This window comes from Crocuta crocuta, unplaced genomic scaffold (genome assembly GCF_008692635.1).
Source record: "Crocuta crocuta isolate KB4526 unplaced genomic scaffold, BGI_CrCroc_1.0 scaffold382, whole genome shotgun sequence".
Lineage (NCBI taxonomy): Eukaryota > Metazoa > Chordata > Mammalia > Carnivora > Hyaenidae > Crocuta > Crocuta crocuta.
In genome coordinates, this window is record NW_027531873.1 from 2247287 (window position 1) to 2266793 (window position 19507).

At 45.0% G+C, this 19507-nt stretch overlaps 1 protein-coding gene across 4 annotated transcripts in view; it reads left to right on the forward strand.

Moving 5' to 3' along the window:
- Positions 1–15812, forward strand: part of WT1 (WT1 transcription factor) — a 40752-nt gene extending 24940 nt beyond the window's left edge. For 2 of the 4 annotated variants that reach the window (XM_077772811.1, XM_077772813.1), the window contains 5 exons: positions 4923–5019; positions 7664–7814; positions 11197–11286; positions 11888–11980; positions 14432–15812. In XM_077772811.1, the coding sequence (XP_077628937.1) occupies positions 4923–5019; positions 7664–7814; positions 11197–11286; positions 11888–11980; positions 14432–14553 (553 nt within the window). In that variant the 3' untranslated portion in view covers positions 14554–15812. The remainder of the gene's footprint in view (positions 1–4922; positions 5020–7663; positions 7815–11196; positions 11287–11887; positions 11981–14431) is intronic. The other 2 variants (XM_077772812.1, XM_077772814.1) reach the window with 2 other exon arrangements.
- The last annotated feature ends 3695 nt before the right edge of the window (positions 15813–19507 follow it).

Consider the following 19507-nt stretch of genomic DNA (forward strand, 5'->3'; position numbering starts at 1 on the left):
CAGAAGGTTCTAATACTCAGTTTTCCAAGAATCTGGTAAATCCCTACCTCTACTTGGTTGCCACATGGAAGGAGACAACAAAATCAAGATGGAATTTTCTAGTTTGCAGCTTAAACTTACTGCACAACCTTTAAAAATGAGGTTGCAAACCTCCGGTGTCCCTGAAGCCAAAGATCTTTTGTCTGACCAACTGTGATTCTGTAAAATCTCAATTATTTGCCAGAATTAAAAACTGAAATGATCTCACATAAATATTTTGGTTTCTGACTTTTCTGGAGAATGGAAAGATCTGATAACACTGGGCTCATATGATTGCCAGTCCTTGGCTGATAGAACAGAGTCCTTTCTTTCTTCCTCACTATCTGGGTTGGAGGGTGGGTCTAGCCACTGTGTACATTTCTACCCTAAGAGAGGTTGGGTCTCTTGATTGCTTTATTTGGTGGGATTCACTCTCCACTCTAGAGCTGCTCCATGAATGATAACACCCTTGTCACCGAGTCATGATAAATTTTTACCCTACAACTGTCCAGGGCTTTGCGAATGCTTTATTTGGAAGGTGCATCTTTGGCCTCAGATACCTCCTCACTAGGCAAGTAGCTCCTTGCTCTTCTTGGAAGGCTTTCTGGCTCTAGACCTTTAAGAATCCTACCCTCACTTCTATCTTAGTTCATCTATGGCTTAGTCACTGCAACTGTTTAAGGCTAATTCTCTTAGGGAAAAGCTTGGCTTTACCTGACCATCTAAGCTACTGGTTGGGTCTTAACAGTGGTGACTGTTCCAATTCTGTCTCAGATTAACTCCCACCAATGACGTTTGCCCATCCAAATAACCAGATTCTCTGTGATGGCTTCTCTCAGGTTGCCGCATGGACGGACCTTCTAGAATCCTATCATTTCCTGAATACCAGAGAACAACTATTGTATGCTATATGTATTGTAAATATAATAGCTCTCCACAACACGAAAGATCATCTTTTTTTTTTAAGTAGAAACAAAGAAAAAGTAATTTTCAAAGGTAGAGATAATATGAAATGGGACGGAAAGCCAATGTTTAGTTAGCCAGATAAGTTAAAAGACTTCAACTGTTGGAGATGACTTGCTAAAAGAAATAAAATGGAATTTGAAGGATAACTGTGTAGTCTCCAACTGCATTAAAAAAAAAAATCATGTCCTCAAGCTCAAGGTTGGAGATAGGGGCCTTCCTTGCAGGTCTTGCTGTTGTGGATGATGAGGATTCTGTTTGAGGGAGGGAGACCACCGTGACTTGAGTGCTAGAAGTGATTTCCCTTTAGATGTGTTCATTGAGTCCTGATAGCCTGTGGGCCTAACGCATTGTGTTGTGATTGACTGGTATACTGATTTTGAAAAAATTACAATGGAATCTCTTTGGATGAGGCATGTACTCTCTGGTCTTACGCATTTATGTTATTTTCCTAATTCTTAAAACTTTTTGTGTTTATGGATAGTCTTCCTTCCCCACCCTTCTGGGGGCACTGGGATCCATTTTTAAGCCCACACTTTGAGAGAGACGTAACAAAAGGAAGGGAATCAAGAGATGATACAGACAGTAAAGGAATTAGACAGCAGTTTATGTTATAATCATTGAGAGGACCCCAGCTCTGTACCCTGGAAAGCTGTCTTCAGATACTTCAAGTACTTGAAGGACTGTCATGTGGAAGAGGAGTTAGATTCCATCCATCTCATGGAACATTTATGGACTCTGTGCCTTAACTTCAGTCACCAAGCTGAGAGGATACAGAGAGGAGCGAGTTGGCCTGTTTTCAAGGCCGAATTTATCACAGAGCAGAGGAGACACACAGGGACTGCTGTAAAACACTGACGCTGTGGTTCTCCAGAAGACAGACAGGAGGCGGCCGATTTCAGCTTGGCTTAGAAGGGCCTTTCCTCGCAATTAAAGCCCTCCCCAAACGGAATGGGCTGCCTTAGAAACTTAAAACCACCAGTCATATTGTCCAACTGTTGAAGATGAGCTACAGAAGCTTTGAAAGGAGGGCTGGAGTAGATGACTTTTCTACCTGTGTTAGTGTATGGTCCCAAGACCACTGACCTGCTTTCCTTGACTTATCTAGAGAGAGTTGTCACCATAGTAAATACCTGTGAGTTATACTCAGTATTCTGTGCGGATCACACTGGGCAGAGCTTTTTAGGGTTTCCATAGTGTGGAATTGCATTGATGTGTTTGTCTTCTGGAGATACCAAAGCCAGTAGGCTAGGGCCCAGCTGTAGTTTTTATTCATGGACTTGATAGAAGAATCCAGGGGTTTATTTGGCAGGTAGAGTCTTATTTCTGGTTGCCGTTTTTCTCCCTTAAAGTTTATTTATTTTTGAGAGAGAGAGGGAGTACAAAAGTTGGGGAGGGGCAGAGAGAGAAAATCCCAAGCAGGCTCTGTGCTGTCAGCATGGAGCCCAGTGCAGGCAGGGCTGGAATTCAGGAATGTGAGATCATGACCTGAGCTGAAAATAAGAGTCAGATGCTTTACCCACTGAGCCACCCAGGTGCCTCTCTGGTTGCTTCTTTGGTGCGTTGGCTTACATCTGGCTCTGAGGATCCTCATTACCTTTGACTTTTGTATTTTGAGGAAAGTCTATCTCTCACGCCCTCCAGGAACCCAAGTAACATCCAGAGATTAGCTGCTAACACAACAGATTTCTAATTCTTCCCCTTTGATAGCAGAACTTAAAAATAATACAAATTCCTATTGTGTCCCTAGAGAGCCCTCCGCCCTAGAAAATGTGTAAGTCACAATTTGGCTCCATACCGTTGACTAAACCAAGCAGAGGGAGCATGTCTTCATCGCCTTCAAGGCAAAATGTTCTGGCCACGTCATTCTTGTCCTGTCCCCTTTCTGCTACCACATCACCACTGTCATCAACTCTAACATCCCCACTGCCTTTACAGTGTAACTGTGAGGAAGGCAGACATGGCCTCTTCTTTGGCAAGTGCATTGTAAGGCTCAGAAAGGCAGATGCTATCTGTGTTCAGCATTTCTTTCCAAGTTTTGTGTGTGCAATTCTGGTTTAGCTCTTTGGGACATTTCTCCCCGGATGTGTCAAAAATCACCTGAAGGATGCAGAAACAGAGTAAGTCAAGGGGAGCAAAACTTCCGCCTAGTTCCCGAAACTGCTGTCACTATCTATGCAAGGGAGACAGGCAATTCTTTCTAAAAAGCTTGGAGCCAGAATTAAACATGAAATTCCACAGCTGCTGTGGCTGCGGGATGTGTGGACCATGTCTATCATCCTGGCAGACGCCCTTTCCTTCCAGGAGTTTTCTCCCCTGGGGAAGTGGGAGTTAAACCAGCCCCAGGTTTTCGCCACACCCTCAGATGGAGTGGGCCGATCAGCCAAGCTGCCTGCCTCCCACACCGGGACCCCTGGCATTTCTAGGGTAACAGAGGCAGAGGGTGGAGGCTCTCAGCCCTGAGAGTTAATTACACCTGGAGGCTTGCAGGGGGAAAAACTGTGTGTGGATCCCATTATTCTCCCAAGCTAAGTAAAGCAGCTTTATAAATTCCACATACCATACAGTCTCCTCGTTTGGAGTAAAGAGATCAATGGTCTTTAGTATATTCACAGAGTTGTACGACCGCTCCCACAATTCTAGGACATTTTCGACAATCACTCTCCCATTTCCCCCCGGCTTCCCCAGTCTTAGGCAGCCACTCACTTTCTTCTCTATAAATTTACCTATTCTATTCCAGACATTTTGTTTAAATGGACGCATGCAACAGGTGTGTCCTTTGTTACTGTCTCCTTTCACTTAGCATGTCTTCAGGGTTTGTCCACATTATCATGTATCAGGATTTTGTATCTTCTTATTGCCAAATAATATTCCAGTTTAGGAATATACTATGATTCATTCATCAGTTCCTCAGCTAATGGACATTTGGGTTGATTGCATTGTTTGGCTATATAAATACTGCTGCCAATATACAACGTGTACATGTTTATGTGTAGATACATGTTTTCATTTCTCCTGAGAATATACCTAGAAGTGGAATTTCTTGGTCAGATTGTAACTTTATGTCTAATCTTTTGAGGAACTGACAGACCTTTTCCACTTTACTGAGGTATTTCATAAAAGCTCCCTGTGGTGATTCTAGATGTGATTATAATGCCCTACCCATGTAGATAAGAATCCTTACTCTCCTCGTTTGGAAGTAAAGTAACTGCAGAGAAGATACCTGACCTAAAGGAGAGAACACTTTCAGAGCACTCACTTCTCCCAGTTGTACTTTTTCAGTGTTCCACATCTCACAGCCCTTGCTAGCAGTCTAGGATTAGCCTGGGCACCGACTAGGACCAGGCAATCTACTGCTGGGAGAGATTATGTGGTGTCCGCTTACGGCACGGGTTGGCTGCAAAGAGTTAAGTTGATGTGGAAAACTGATCCGTCCATTAAGTGGAGCAGGGTCACTGATGTGTAATCCCCACTTCTGAGAATGTGACATTTCTTCTGTGTCATCACTTGGGGCTATCTGATAAAAACTGAGTCACACGTTGCTGACAAAAATCCATTGCACTTAATGTGAAGCTTGAGGTATCTGCTCATTCTGGAGATATTCGCAGCCGTCTGTTCTGCTGGCTAGATGGTAAACAACTTGCCGGGGATGAAAGCCATTGTGACTTTTCCCAGCATGTCTGAGAGGCGTAGGTGCAGACAGCCTCCCTGAGCACAAGGGAGGGCCACGTGGTGGTGACGCAAGGGTTGAAGGGCCCCCCTCGCCCTTCACAGAGCCCTGCTTTCAGAGTAGCCCCGGTGGAAGGCAGTAGAAGGACGCAAAAACCAATGGCTGTTGTCCTGTGAGCTTTTAAAAAACATTCCTTCTGCTGCAGATGTGCATTTCCAAAGGGCGCCTGCGGGCCAACCTGAGCCTTGTTCTTCCCTCTTTGTGTTTGCAGCCACGGCACAGGGTATGAGAGTGATAACCACACCACGCCCATCCTCTGCGGAGCCCAGTACAGAATACACACCCATGGCGTCTTTAGGGGCATTCAGGTGAGAACTCGGGTGGGGGAGGGGGGGGAGGGGGCTGGCTGGAAGGGTCGTCGGTCTCTTTTCCTTCTCAACAGCCTTTCACTTCCTTGCTGATGATGGTCATTTGGCCCTGGTAAGTCTATTCTTAGTTATAGGCTGCTCTGACAATAAGGTCCTCTCCTCTCCCGCTGGGCAGAGAGGGCAGCCTCCTGTCCACAGGTCATTGTGAATGCAGTCATCTCTCTAACTCAGACCAAGAAGCTTCTGGCAGAATCCCGTCCTTTGCCCCTGCACTGCTTAATTCATCTCCTCCAGATGGGCTTGCAGCTCTTGTAACTAATGACCTGGACTCCTGACTACCCAAGTCAGACCCTTGACATGGTCTGCATTGTAAAGTGCCCAAAGATAGGCTCTGTCTTGCCGAGTGTCCTAATAACTGTAACGATAGTAACAGCATCCACTCTGTTGGTGCTGCACACTTTCTATATGCCAGGCATTGTGCTGAATTCTGTAATGGGCTTTTTGTCTTAACAGACTTAACTTTTGGAGCAGTTTTAGTTTTAAGGAAAAATTGTGCAGAAAGTACAGAGAGTTCCCATATCCTCCTTCTTCCTCACCCTTCCCCAACAGTCTCTCCTATTGTTAATAGCTTGCATTGGTGTGGTACACTTGTTACAATTAATGAGCCAGTATTGGTGTGTTATTGTTAATGAAAGTCCATAGTGTACATTTAGGGTTGTCTTTTTGTGCTGTGTGGTTCTATAGGATTTGTGAAATGCATAATGCCATGGGTCTACCGTTACATTATCGCACAGAATAATTTCACTGCCTAAAAATAAAAACGTCTATGTTCTACCCATTCATCCATCCCCCTCCCCTTTCTCTCTTCCCCCGGACAGCCACTGATCTTTTCATTGTCACTATAGTTTTGCCTTTTCCCCAAATGTCATCTAGTTGGAATCATACAGTTCAGACTGACTTCTGTCACTTAACAATAGCCATTTAAGGTTCATCCATTCTATACTTGAACTTTATTTTTCCATTTAATCCTCACTGAATCTCTATGAGGTAGGTATTAATATCTCCACTTTATGGATGAGGAGACTGAAGGCCAGAGATGAGTGGCTCATCCACAATCACATATCTACTTATAACACAAGTCTTGTCTGACTCCAGACCTCCTGTTTTGAACCACCATGTTGCATTGCTTCTTAGGGAGACAGAAGGCTGTGAACAGTTTGGGGAAGAGGGGTCTCCAAAGACAGTGAGGAAAGTAAAGTAAAAAGGTAAACATTTTGGAGAATTTGGGGAAGTCAATGGAAGGCCACCTCAACAAAGCTGCTTTTGGGAAGTCAGAACCATATGCAGTGACCAAGGGTTTGCATGTGTGACTTTCACTTGTGATTCTGGCTGTAACATGAATAACTGTGGTGATAGTCTCACCAGCATAGTCAGTACCCTAGAAATAAGTTGTGTGTGAGCCAGGCCCCTACATGATGTGTGGGGCAGGGTGCTCTGAGATGATCTGATTGATGTTTCCAGAAGCATCAGGGTGATAGAACAGTATGTTCCCCAGCCCAAACCTTCCAAGGGGTACAGAAATACAGAAATCTATTGCAAGGATGGGAAGCATTCTATCAAAGCAAAGTTGTATGTCACTAAGTACTTTTCCTTCAGAAAAGAAGATCTCACAGTGTAAGGCAGTGTGAAATAGAATCTAGAACATAAGCATAGTGTGGAAAATGCACAGGGAAGGGAATGGGTTAAGCTCAGAGGCAGTTCCAGGTGTTAAAACATAGATGTGCTCTTTGGTCCTGACTTTTGCACATCTGTAAGAGAGTGGGGAGGAGTCAGTGGCCACTGGGGTGCTCCCACTGCTCCTGTCTATGAGTCATTGATCCTGAGAGCAGAAAGGAGAATTTGCCTCACTGGTACCTTTCGCACCTTGTCATGGAGGACTGACCATACACCTACCCACTCCCACAAGATCAAGGGCATAAACAATGAAGAACATGTAAAGTGCACAGAAGGCAGACAGTGTCTTCTGGTGGTGTTATTAAACGTTTACATTGGCTATACCATTGGCCTCTGGTGGTTTTAGTCCCTTCACAGAGAGAACCCTCAAATCTCAGGGGCTCCTTTCTTGTTATTTACTTCCACATGGAAAGTCTGGTCAGTTTGGGTCATTTAGTATCCCATATTTTTCTCCAATAAGGACTTCCTTACCCATTGCAGATGGGGCCCGAGGTCATGTGGCCATGTGTCCAGATGGGAGGAAATAGAATAGAACCTGGGAGTTTGGACTTCCAGACTTCACTGCTTCAAGCGGAGAAGCTGAGGGATGGGATGGATTAGGAGCTCTCTCAGTCTCCAGCATTTCTTTTCCAGATCCTCTGGATCAGCATTCCCAAACAGATTTCAATGAAGTACCAATTCTGGTTGATCAATAGTGATGACGTTGAAGCACTGCATTGTAGAATGTCCTGATCTGTCACCCATTAGTGATGTCTGCTGTGGGCACCTGGGGCATGCCTGGGAATGGTCTCAAGTCTCAATATCTGCCATCCCTTCCCTGGGTATATTCTAAAGCTCCCTTTCCCTCAGGACTGACATGAATGTTCACATGTGGCTTAAAGCCTCCATTTCTTTTACACTCTGCTTGCAGGATGTGCGACGTGTGCCCGGAGTTGCCCCGACTCTTGTCCGGTCAGCATCGGAGACCAGTGAGAAACGCCCCTTCATGTGTGCTTACCCGGGCTGCAATAAGAGATATTTTAAGCTGTCACACTTACAGATGCACAGCCGGAAGCACACTGGTAAGTGTGTGCACAGTCCAGCCTTGTTTCCAGTGCCGTTGGGGCAAGGGTGGTTCAGGAGCTCCTGCTCCTGGCTGTCACACCTCTACGGACACAGGACATTTCTTGGATTGACAGTAGGCAGTGCTTTGAAAGGTCTGGCCAAGGTNTTTGCATCCTGAGTGTCCATCCTTTAATAACAAACATCAGTGAACTGTCTTCAGGAAGGGCTGAGGGAAAGAGAATTCCACATAACTAAAGAGACTTACTTGTGTTTGAATTCAGGCTACATGACCAAATGGTGAGACCTTGAGCAAGTTACTTAACCTCTCTTTGGACCTCATTTTGCCTTGTGGAAGATGGAGATGACAGTGCCTACCTTATATAATTGTTAAGACTAGATTAACCTAAAATTATTTTTTAATGTTTATTTTTGAGAGAAAGAGAGAGACAGCATGAGTGGGAGAGGCAGAGAGAGAGGGAGACAGAGAATCTGAAGCAGGCTGCAGGCACTGAGCTGTCAGCACAGAGCCCGGTCAGGGGCTTGAACTCATGAGCAGCAAGATCATGACCTGAGTCAGTCAGCTACTTAGCCAACTGAGCCAACCAGGTACCCCAAGGCTAGATTAACTTTTAAAATCAAATTGGATTAAAGGCATTAGATATAAAGCACCTAGTATAGTACCCTATGTGAATAGGTCTGAATAAACAATAGTGTAAGGATTAGAATACTATTAGGTTCTCTAAAGAGAGAGGACCTATTCTGGGAGTTCAGTATTCAGATAATTTTGAGAGAATGATGGACAAGGTCATCATAAGACTTAAGGAGAGATGGTCCAAAGAAAAACTTTTAACTGGTTAGAGTTAGTAATCACCAACCAGATAGGAATAGGAAAATGGATTTGTAGGTTTAATTTTTGTTTTCGATCTTAAAGAAAAAAGATGATTTTTAATGATGTGTCCAGGAAAACTGGATTTTCCCACAGGTCAAAAGATTTGCCTCCTTCTAGGAAAGAGAATGGCCTCGTCTGGTTCTTGGCATCTTGGATGTGAACAGCCATTTCACAAATGTTTGCTGTTGGTCTTGTGGGCACTGGACAGGAGTGTGGTTGGGTCTCTGCTGTAGGGAAACCGTGTGAAACACAAGCTTTCCTGCAGGGGAATTGGTGCCATTTTCCCCTCATAACTGGAAGGACAGCTTCATGGCTACAACTACCCTTACTGTTTTGTTATTACTGCTTATTTTGCTTTGAGGAAGCTGAAGAAGAGAGTGAGTTTACACTCAGTAGACCACATGCTTTGAGGCTAAAGGTGAGAGAACTAGGGGTCTATTAAATTTTTACATGTGTCCCCAAATACGATCATTTGAAAAGTATCTGTTTATGTTATAAGGAAAACGATAGAGTAAAATTGTGACTGGAGAGATACAAGAGAATGCATTGAAAGCAATATGGTGGTCAAAACCTTTAATGGGGAAGAGGCACTTAGCAAACGGTAAAGGGGAGATGTCTGTGTGAAGGGAAAGCAGTGGACAAGATGGCCAAGACTCCCAGACCCACCTGAGGCTCTAAGAAGCTCTTCGTTGCAGAAGACAAGACTGGTATTTAACAGTCCTGCAGCCCTTTTTCTTGAAAGAATGCAATCTTAGCTACATGTAATAATATTAAGTACTTCTGTATTAAATACTTTTATGTGCCAGATCCTCCACATGCATTATTTCATTTAATCTTCACACGCTGAACAGTTATCAGGTAGGTAGAATGTAGTGGACGCAGGGCCCAAAGTCATGCCTTTTAACTCCAAGTCACAAATCTCCTTCTCAAAAGTTTATAGTCTGTTTTGGAGCTAGGATACACACAAATGAAAAGAGATGAAGAGAGCATAGGATAATGTACTAGATCAGAGGCTAGAGGAACTTGAGGAGAGTTGCTGATTTGAGCTAAAGTCATCCCAGAAGGAGGAAGGGCTTAAGCTAATCATCAAAGAGTGGGTAAGGTCTGGTAGAGGAAGTCAAGAAGGAGCAGAAGCAGAAAGGCAGGAAAAATAAATTGGACTGAGTAGGGTCGTTGAAGTATAAGGCACTGGGCCAGATGTAAATACAAAGTTAAGGGAAAGCTCCTGCCCTTGGGATTTTCCAGCCCACGGGGGAAGGTAGCCCTGGACACAGCCTCTCACGTTAGATGTTCTATGATAAATTCTGTACTGAGGGAAGAAAGGGCTTTCAGTCTGAACATAAAATTTCCAAGAAGGCGTTGCAGAGGAAGCAAGGGGCATTGGTGAGGGACGTACAGCAGGCTTTTTGATGGGTAGGAATGTGGAGATAGGGACATGTGGTTGGGGTCAGCAAAGTGCAAGGCATATTTGGGGAATGGTGAGCTCTGGTACAGCAGGAATGCAGACTAATCAGGGGGAACAGAGGAAGTTATGAGGCCTGAAAGGCAACTAAGGACTGCCCTGCACCAGGAAGGCTCACTGGTCCTGGGGTAGCTTGCTCCCCATCCCAGAACATTGATGACTCAGAATTCTCATAAGAAGGTGGGAAGGCCCAAGGTCGTGCAGTGCACTCATGGGGCTTCGTTCCCAGTATTTGGCTGAACTTTCCCTAGCGAGGACATGGGTGGGGCTTCTCCATTCTGAGGCAGAAAGTTGTGTAATCCCACTACTGAGTTCTCTCGGATAAAGGGATACCAGAAACTTTCTAAATACTTTGGCTCCTGGTTTGATTTGAGTGTCTCACAACCATGGGGCTGTTTGTGCTTGATTCAGGAATGAGAAGTCAGTAGTGGAGAGCACCAAACCTTTAGGCCATAACACATAAAACACTTACGTCATGAGGCCAGCTCCAAGGTGTATCCATTCCAGAATTCTGCCTCCAACTCAGTTTAGGCGTTAAGACTTCTTTGGTTTATTATTGATCTAAAGATTCTCTACCAGTATTATTTATTTATTTATTTATTATTTATTTATTTATTTTTGAGTAGTGCTCTGTGCTAAGCCCTTTATGTGATGGTCTTGTTTACTATGTTCATAAATCCTTCGACGCTGTCATATTATCGGTCCCATTTCTCAATAAGAAAATAGCACCTCACCCAGAACTTTTAAGTGTCAGGGCTGGATGTGACCCTAGTGTCAGACTTCAGAACCTGAGCTCCTGTCCACTATAACTCACGGGTTTATAGCTCGCAGGTTAGGGACCATCCTCAATCGCCCAGTTCCCCATTCTACACTCAGCTTGTGTGCAGGCGGGCCTTTAGCCTCACATTGCCGTTGGCCGTACTACCCCAACAAGGTCCACCCAGTGCCTTAGGCATTTGGATCCCTTCAGTCCCCTTAGGAGAAGTTGCCTTTAATGACAACCCCATCTCCAGCGTCATTTTCAAATGGAATGTGTGTCTTCCCCAAGGTGAGAAACCATACCAGTGTGACTTCAAGGACTGTGAGCGAAGGTTTTCTCGTTCAGACCAGCTCAAAAGACACCAAAGGAGACACACAGGTTTGTAGGCTCACTTCTGCTTGCTGGCAGTTATGTTCTGGGTTGCAGCTGCTCTTGTGATTCTCTTTGTTGTTGAATATGGATGTGAGAGGGTTAGCCATTTGTTTAGTTTTTCCAATAATTCCTCCCCACCCAATATCTGGGGATTTTCCTTTTCTTAAAAAAAAAAAAGAAAAGAAAGAAAGAAAAGGAAGCATCCCACATTTCTCTTGCAAACCGCAGAACAGTGGGATCCCACCAGCCATCTGCTGATGACACGCCGAGCAGCAGTAAAGAACAGGGCGGTGGAGAGCACAGTCCCAGTTTGTAGCCTGTGATTCACTGTTTCAGTCTCGGACACAGCTGGGAAGTTGGTGAGAAGCTGGATGTTTGTGGTTGAGGACTAGTTGTTCCCAAAACAGAAGCAGGTCTTCAAGGATTACTGTGGCAGAATCAGGTGGTTTCGTGCTAGGCCTGGGTCGCTGGGGGAATCTGAGGGTGAGACAGACATCACAGGTGGCTGGAAATGCCCGGCTCCCCAGGCCGCCAGGAGGAGGTCTCGTGGGCCTCATTATGCCCCCACGTTGTTAGGGCTGCGGCTAGACCTTCTCTGTCCGTTTAGGTGTGAAACCATTCCAGTGTAAAACTTGTCAGCGAAAGTTCTCCCGGTCTGACCACCTGAAGACCCACACCAGGACTCATACAGGTAAAACAAGTGCGTAAACTTTTCTTCACATTTATTTTTCATTATTTTTTTAAAAAATACTGTTGAATGAAGTTGTTTGTGATGAAAGAGTGACTGGAAAAGTCTAGCCTAGAAGTTCTGAGCAGGTTTAGACTCAGTTGAGGTAGAACAGTGCAGGGCTGTTTTTAAATAATAACATTGTTTCAGAACAGATAGGGTGGGAACAACGAGCAAGAGGGCGATGTGAAAAGAACTTACTACTGAGTGTCCAGAACAAAAAGAAGAGGTGAAGTAGGTCTCCATTTTCTGTTAAATCACACTGTATCGCTCAGTTTGATAGGATAATCAACTTTATAGAAAAACAGCAGAAATTCTCCCAAGCCAGATATTTATTCTTTGAAGAGCTCACATCTCATGACACTATTTTCATAGTGAATCCTTGCTGTGCTAAAAATTTAATGTCCCAAGAGCACTCATGGTTTTATCCAGACTCGTATCAGTGTATGGCTAGTATTTCCTTTATACTAGTATAGAGGGGGAATTGACATCTATTCCCTGGCTGCTGAAAGTTTTTGCTTTTCCACAAGACTGGTGTGATTCATAATGAAAACAGCTCCATATTTGTTATGTATTTTCTAACTTTGGAAGGAAGGCCAAGGCTTAGGGTTAGTATTTTTGCAATGTCCTTGTAAGAAGAGGAGGGTAGGCATGTTTTATTCCCATTTTCCAGATAAGGAGACTGAGGCGCATAGTCATGAAATGACTTGTTTATAGTCCCAAAGCTAGTAAGTAGCAAACCCAGTTCGGCCTGCTCCCAGCCCCACCGTATCTCTCTTTGTTGGAGAAAGAGCATGGGTTCATCTCGCAGCCCAGAGAGTATAAGAATGAGGAAGGGAGCCAAAGTCAGCAAAGCAGAATGCCCTTGAGAGACTGAGGAGAGTGACTGACCAACAAGAGAAAGGGTTGGGATGTGTGTATCAGGAGATAACCTTTGACAGCGTGGCTGGAGGTTGGGGGGAGGGGCAGGAGCTAGATCAGGAAGAGCACAGGAACAGTGAGTGGGAGGTGAAGGAAAATGTGAGCTCATGAGCCCTCACGCAGTCCCAGATTCTCAGCCCAAACAGGCTGCATTTACAGAGTCAAGGCACCAGTGCCCCGGAGTTGTGATGGGCATGTCATTTGCCCTACGCAGGTGCCTTTGGTATTGCTGCTTTTCCCTAGTCCTGGGCTCATCATTTGGTGAGAAACTCATCATCCCTTGTACCCACCCCTTCTGCCCTTCTCCCCGCCTCCATCCACCGAACCCTGTGCATATCTGCAGATGCGCAAAATGACCTGTGTCACTGGCAGACTGTTTTCCCGATATTTGACCAGCCCCCAGTCCTGACCCTGGTGCAGTGCCTCCCCTGGGACATTTCTTGGTGCTTGTCCCAAACAGTGGTTCTCATAGGAGAGGTAAACTGGGACCAGTGACATCCTGGAAAGATCTCCCTAGTGTTACAGATCTCCCTAGTGGATCTCCTTGGCTCCTGTGGCACTTTTACTTAGGATAAAGCCACAGCTCTCTTTCCATTATGGCCAGGCCTGGGAGGCGGGATACTGCAAAGTGCACGGGCTTTGGAAAAGACAGACCTGGATTTAAGTCCTGCTTGGGTCTGCCCTCACCAGGTGTCCACATCTGATGCTGATGCTGCCCTTACATGTTGCCAGGAATACACGAAATAATGTATATAGATGATGCCCAACACAAGGCTGGGCATATATTAAGGCCCTAATTATCTTCCCTATCCAGAAAGAGGCTTGGGACGAACTTCTGAGAGCTCTTTAGATGGAGAAGTCTCAGTCTTTTGGCAACCTTGTTAAGAATCTTAAAACTATGACTCAACTAGAATAGGGATTTTACTCTGAGTAACGCTTTAAGGTAAAAGATGCAAATATCCTGAAAACTGGTGTCAGTGATTTATTTTAAAATACCCAGCCCATCCAGAATATCTACACAGACAGAGATATTAAAGTTAGTCATAGCTCTGTTCATGGATGGCAATGGATCCGTAATATCCAGAGTAATGATCCTGAGCCCCTGAAGCCCAGTTAAGCTCAATTCCCTGGGGATACAGTGGAGGGGGAAAACAGTTACACAGTTCCTGAAATGGTCTAACAGCAGAGGCTGAAACAAACCCCCTCGATTACATGTGAATTGCCCAGAAACTTTTGTTAACGAGACTCATTCCTTCCCTGCCATTTCCCCCGTCCTCTGACTTAATAATATTTTATAATTTTTAGTTTTTTACTCCTTAAGAGCCCAGAGGTGCTGCCGCTTTAAGGCTGCCTATGAAGTGAGCCCAGTTTGTTAGCCTAGGGAAAGAACTAGAGGGGATCTAGAGTGGGTATCTTGGGATAATTTAACTTGGGCCTTTGATAGTTGAACTTGTGCCCAGTCTCTCCGCTGCAAGTGTCTCTGACTGGCAATTGTGTCAACAGGTGAAAAGCCCTTCAGCTGTCGGTGGCCTAGCTGTCAGAAAAAGTTTGCCCGGTCAGATGAACTAGTCCGCCATCACAACATGCACCAGAGAAACATGACCAAACTGCAGCTGGCGCTTTGAGGGGTCCGACCTGGGGACGGTTCTGTGTCCCAGGCAGGACTGTGTGTGAACTACTTCCCGCTCTGACTTTAAAGTTCCTCCTCACTCACCTCCCTAAGACGGAAGCGGCAGGCGATCTTCATCCAGCTTCCAAGACAAGATGCCTGTACCACTGGATCCTATCAGGTTCGCCCGGAGGAGGTGCGCTCTGCTCCGCCTGCTTTTAGTCGACTCGAAGGCCCTGGCGAAGCGGCTAACAATGTCCAGTTAGCTAAAAGCCCATCTCTGCCGTTTGGTCTGGATTTTCCACTGTAAGAAGAGCCATTGTTGATAACGTCCCCCCGCCCTCTTCTCCTTTTACGCTCCTTTTCACTAGGAATGGAGTCATTGTACCATTTTCCATCGTAGAATATTTATAGGCCAGGGCATGTGTATGTGTCTGCTAATGTAAACTTTGTCATGGTTTCCATTTACTAACAGCAAGAAATAAATCAGAGAGCAAGGCACGGGGGGTGAGTTCCGTCCGACATTCCGGAGGTTAGGCAGGCCGCTAACCTGGAAGGCAGGCTGTAGCACTAACCATGCAACTTTAAAACTCCGTGCGTTTCAAGCAGCTGAAAAAAGAATCTGAACTAACCAGTACCTCTGTAGAGAAGTCTGAAAGAATTTTTTCATTCAGTTAATACAATGTTAACATTAGCACATGCTGTTAAGAAACTGTGCTTGAAGATCTGAGATTTTGGTTTTGTTTATTTCTGACTGTTTTGAGAGGTAATCCTATGCATCTTCAGAGGTGTACTTATCTCCTCACACAAAGAAAGTGGAATTCATTTTTATCATTTGGGGTGTCCTTCGAGTGTACAGACCACGCTGGTTATGTGGCTTCAAGTTGTAAAAATTAAAGTGACTCTAAAAGAAAATAGGGCTGGTCCAGGATCTCCACTGATAACTTTGAGTCTACCAGTGTATGTGAAAAAATGAGACTTACTGGTGTGAGGAAATCCATTGTTTAAAGGTGGTGGCGTGTGTGTATGTGTGCATGCTTGTGTGTATGTGTGTGTGTGTGTGTGTGTTCAAAGGAGGGTGTTTATTATTTACTGTTGCTTGAAATTATTGTGTAAATAAAAATATCTGATCATGATTTGCTCTTTGACAACTAAAATTAGGAAATGTATAAATGTTAGATGCATCACTGTTTTGGTGTTGATCTTACAGCATATCAATGATAACACTAAAAATGTAACCTGCATTTTTCACTTCACTCTCAATTAATTAAAGGCTATTCAAAAGGATAGTGGCAAGATTGTATTGGCTGTATTGTGTTCAAATCTTAAGGATAGTTGAGGCTGTCTTAAACAGGTGAGAAGATGCTACCGACATCTACAGTCACAGTCACTAGTGTAGTTTATCCAGGTCCCGACTATTCTGTTTCTCTCTGTCAAACCTCAGGAGGCAATTATCATTTCTGGAAGCAGCCGGCACTATAAAGTGGTCATGCTCAAGCTGTAGTCAGATGGGTTTGTGGATGGCATGGTCAGAAGCATGCTTGAGGGTTTATTTTAGTTAGGCTATCATTTTATCACTTTTTATTCCAGGTCAGCAAAAGAGCATAGGGATGCTAATGATAACTGGCCTTTTCTGGAAAGTTCACTTTCCAGAACTTTCTGGTGTATACCACAATCAGGAGGCTATAGCTGAACACCTAGCACAATTGAGTTTCCAGCTGTAGTTGCTATAAATTAGCTCCGCAGGTTGAAAACTACTTAGACTTTCCAGAGCAGCCGAGTGTAAAAGCACATTATACATCATACATGATCTACAAACTCCCTTTCTGGTTCTAGTGTATGGTTTTTCCGTTGTAAATAAGGAAAATAATTTGGCGCTACCCCTCTCAGCTCCATTAGCTTGGAGTTTGCATGCATCCAGGTTTCATTTCTTCATTTAAAATGTGTCTTGAGCAGACAGCAGCTCAGCCATGAAGACTTTTCAGCAGCTCAAAGTTTGGGCCGCCTGAAAGTCAGGTCCTGAGGCCCCTCTTCGTTTGCATCTGGCTCTTGCATCACTGTTAATTATAGCGAGTATGGTGACTCATTTGTATCAGCCGTTTTTATCTTTTCCTGCCAGAAGACAGCATTTCTCTGGAGAAGCTCAGGACAAGCATGGCAAACGTCAGCAAGTCAGAGCGAGCCAGGTTTCACAACAAAAGCAAAGCCACATTGTTTCAACTGCAGGAGGAAGACCAGAGATTCTCACACTGCCCTAGTGGTTTAGCTTGCAGTTAAGGTCTTGGGCTTTGGAAAGCTGACCAACCTGGGTTCAAATCCAGAATCCCTAGTTTCCTCATCTGTAAAGTAGGGGCATAAGATTCCCCTGCCGGATAGGATTGTTGTGAAGATTAAATTTAAAAAAATAGAAAAGAGGGCACCTGGGTGGCTCATTTGGTTGGCATCCGACTCTTGATTTTGGCTCAGATCATGATTTCATGGTTTGTGAGACTGAGCCCCGACTGGGTCTCCTTACCGACAGTGTGGAGCCTGCTTGAGATTCTCTCTCTCTCCCTGTCTCTCTGCCCCTAGCCTGCTTGTGCACTTGTACACTCTCAAAATAAATAAGTAAATAAATAAATATTTTAGAAAAAAGAAAAAAAGAAAACATCTGGGATATAACAAAGTCTTAATAAGCATTACCTAGGGAAACTATTATCCAGGAATTCACCTGCTAATTTCTGTTTGCCCCCCCCCACTCCCCCACCGAGCATCCTCTCTCAGTGTCCACCAACTTTGTAACTCTGCAAAATGGTGCTCCCATTTTCATATGCTCCCAACCAGGGTTAAGGTTTGCAGCAATAGGGCGCTTGCCAGCATCCTCATAGAGACATCTAGTTTTGTGTCTTGCAAAGCACTGGGTGGCCCCGACTGTGTGCTTCTGAGACCCATGGAGCTGACCATCAGTCGACTGTCAGGGTGAAAGCTGGTGAAAGTTGGTCAATGGGAGCTCTCTGTAGCTCCGGTGAGGGGCTCTGGTGGATGCACTTGTCAAAATGTGCATTTTTCCATCGTGCTTTACTGTAGTGTCTAGTTCAGTATATGGTTCAATGTCATTAAAAGGCTCTTTCTTTGCTGGATCTTCTCAGAGTATTCCAGGCACCCTCAGCGCTCTCACCTCCAAACTTGTGTTGCACTCTAAGTACAGAACATTAAATAGTACCTCACATGGGTGTAGTGCGTTCCCATCTAGACAATCTGTAAAGTAGACAGGCAAGTATTAATGCCACTTAACAGATGAGGAAGTGGAGGCTCAGTGAAAGCAAGTGGCTGAGGTAGATGTTTTATATCTACCAAATCATGCTTGATGATGCCGACTTGCACTCTGCTCCATTGTTTGGTATCCATAAATCCTATCTTCCCAACCCGAGTGTGAGCTTCTGGAGAGAAACAAATCTCCCCTTTCTGTGTCACTTACATAAAGCTCTTCTCAACCATAACTGACCATACATGTTACCTGAGGAATTGCTAAGGGGCATACACAGATTTGGAAGGTCTGGGGCAGAGCCTGCGAGTCTTCATTTCTCCCAAGCTCCCAGTTGGGCTGTGGACAACCCTTTATGTAGCAAGGACCTAAAGAGTGGGCTCAATAAATACTTGCTGAAAGGTGACGGGTGAGATTTGCAGCTGCCGGTCGTGGGACCACACTGAACCTTTCTACCCCTGAAAGAGCAGGCAGGGACGACAGCCCAGGGCTGTGCTGCAGTGACCCATGGGGCTGAGGGTGGGGACATTCATCTTGAATGTGGCCAGAAGCACTGCATGTGTATCCATCCCGGTGAATCCATCTACAAGGAGGCTTGTTTTCCAACACAGTCTCCCCATCTTCTGCCAGTGACTTACCACAAACATTGAGGCCACCCTCAATGAGGGGAAGCGTGCCATGTGGTCACACGTGTACATCCAGCCCTTGCACTTTGCTCAGTCCACATCTCAGCAGCAGGCCTCGACCTCCCTGACATCTGTAAACTGGAATCCGGTGGCTTTGGAGAGGACTTACTCCCTGTGAACCAACAGCCTTGCTGGCAGGCAGGAATTCCCCATGGCTTATCCTTACCAGGAACCACTTCTTGAGCACCGTGGGAATCAACAAGCAAAGGCAGTGGCTTCTAGAACTCTACCTTCCCTGCAGGACTTTTGCACTTCTGGTCTTGGACCAATAGGTGTGGCAGGGAGAGGTGTGTGTTTGAGGAGAACAGTGGCTCTCAACTGGGGGCGTTTTTCTTCAAAGCCTCGCAGCAGGCAGGGTGGCTTGTAAGAATTTCTCACAGGTAAAGGCGCCTGGCTGGCTCAGTCAGTTAGGCGTCCAGCTTCAGTTCAGATCACGGTCTCACAGGTTTGTGAGTTTGAGCCCCGCGTCGGGTTCTGTGCCGGCAGCATGGAGCCTGCTTCAAATCCTCTGTCTCTCTCGCTCTCTACCCCTTTCCTGCTCACACCCCCTCCCCAAAAGAAATAAACACACATTAAAAAAAAGAATTTCTCACAAGTAATTGCATAAAGAAAAGTAAGCTTCTACAGCAAAGAAGACTAATCCCTAAGAAAATATAAAGGTGTTGGTCCTTTTCATTTAGGTCTTTGCTTCTAGAAACTGTCTTATGTATTAGGTGATTAAAGTCTGTATAAAGTTTAACAAATACATTTAAATGATCATGATGATGAAAAGCACACCTGGTCTGATTTCTTGCACTGAGAAATAGCTGCTTTAGTGGAGGCTTCTGGGCTTTTCTCCATTTTTCAAGCAAACCCCTAATTCTGTTAGTTTTCTAACTGGCCTTGAGAAGGAATGAGAGAGCCAGACAGCAAAAGGAGGNCAGCCCAGCCAGTGTAGTCAAATCCTAAAAAAAGGTTGGTTTTTCAGAGACAGATGAGAACAAACGCCTGAAGACCCAAGACTCTGGAGAATCAGTGCCTTTTGGCTGAGACTGAAAATC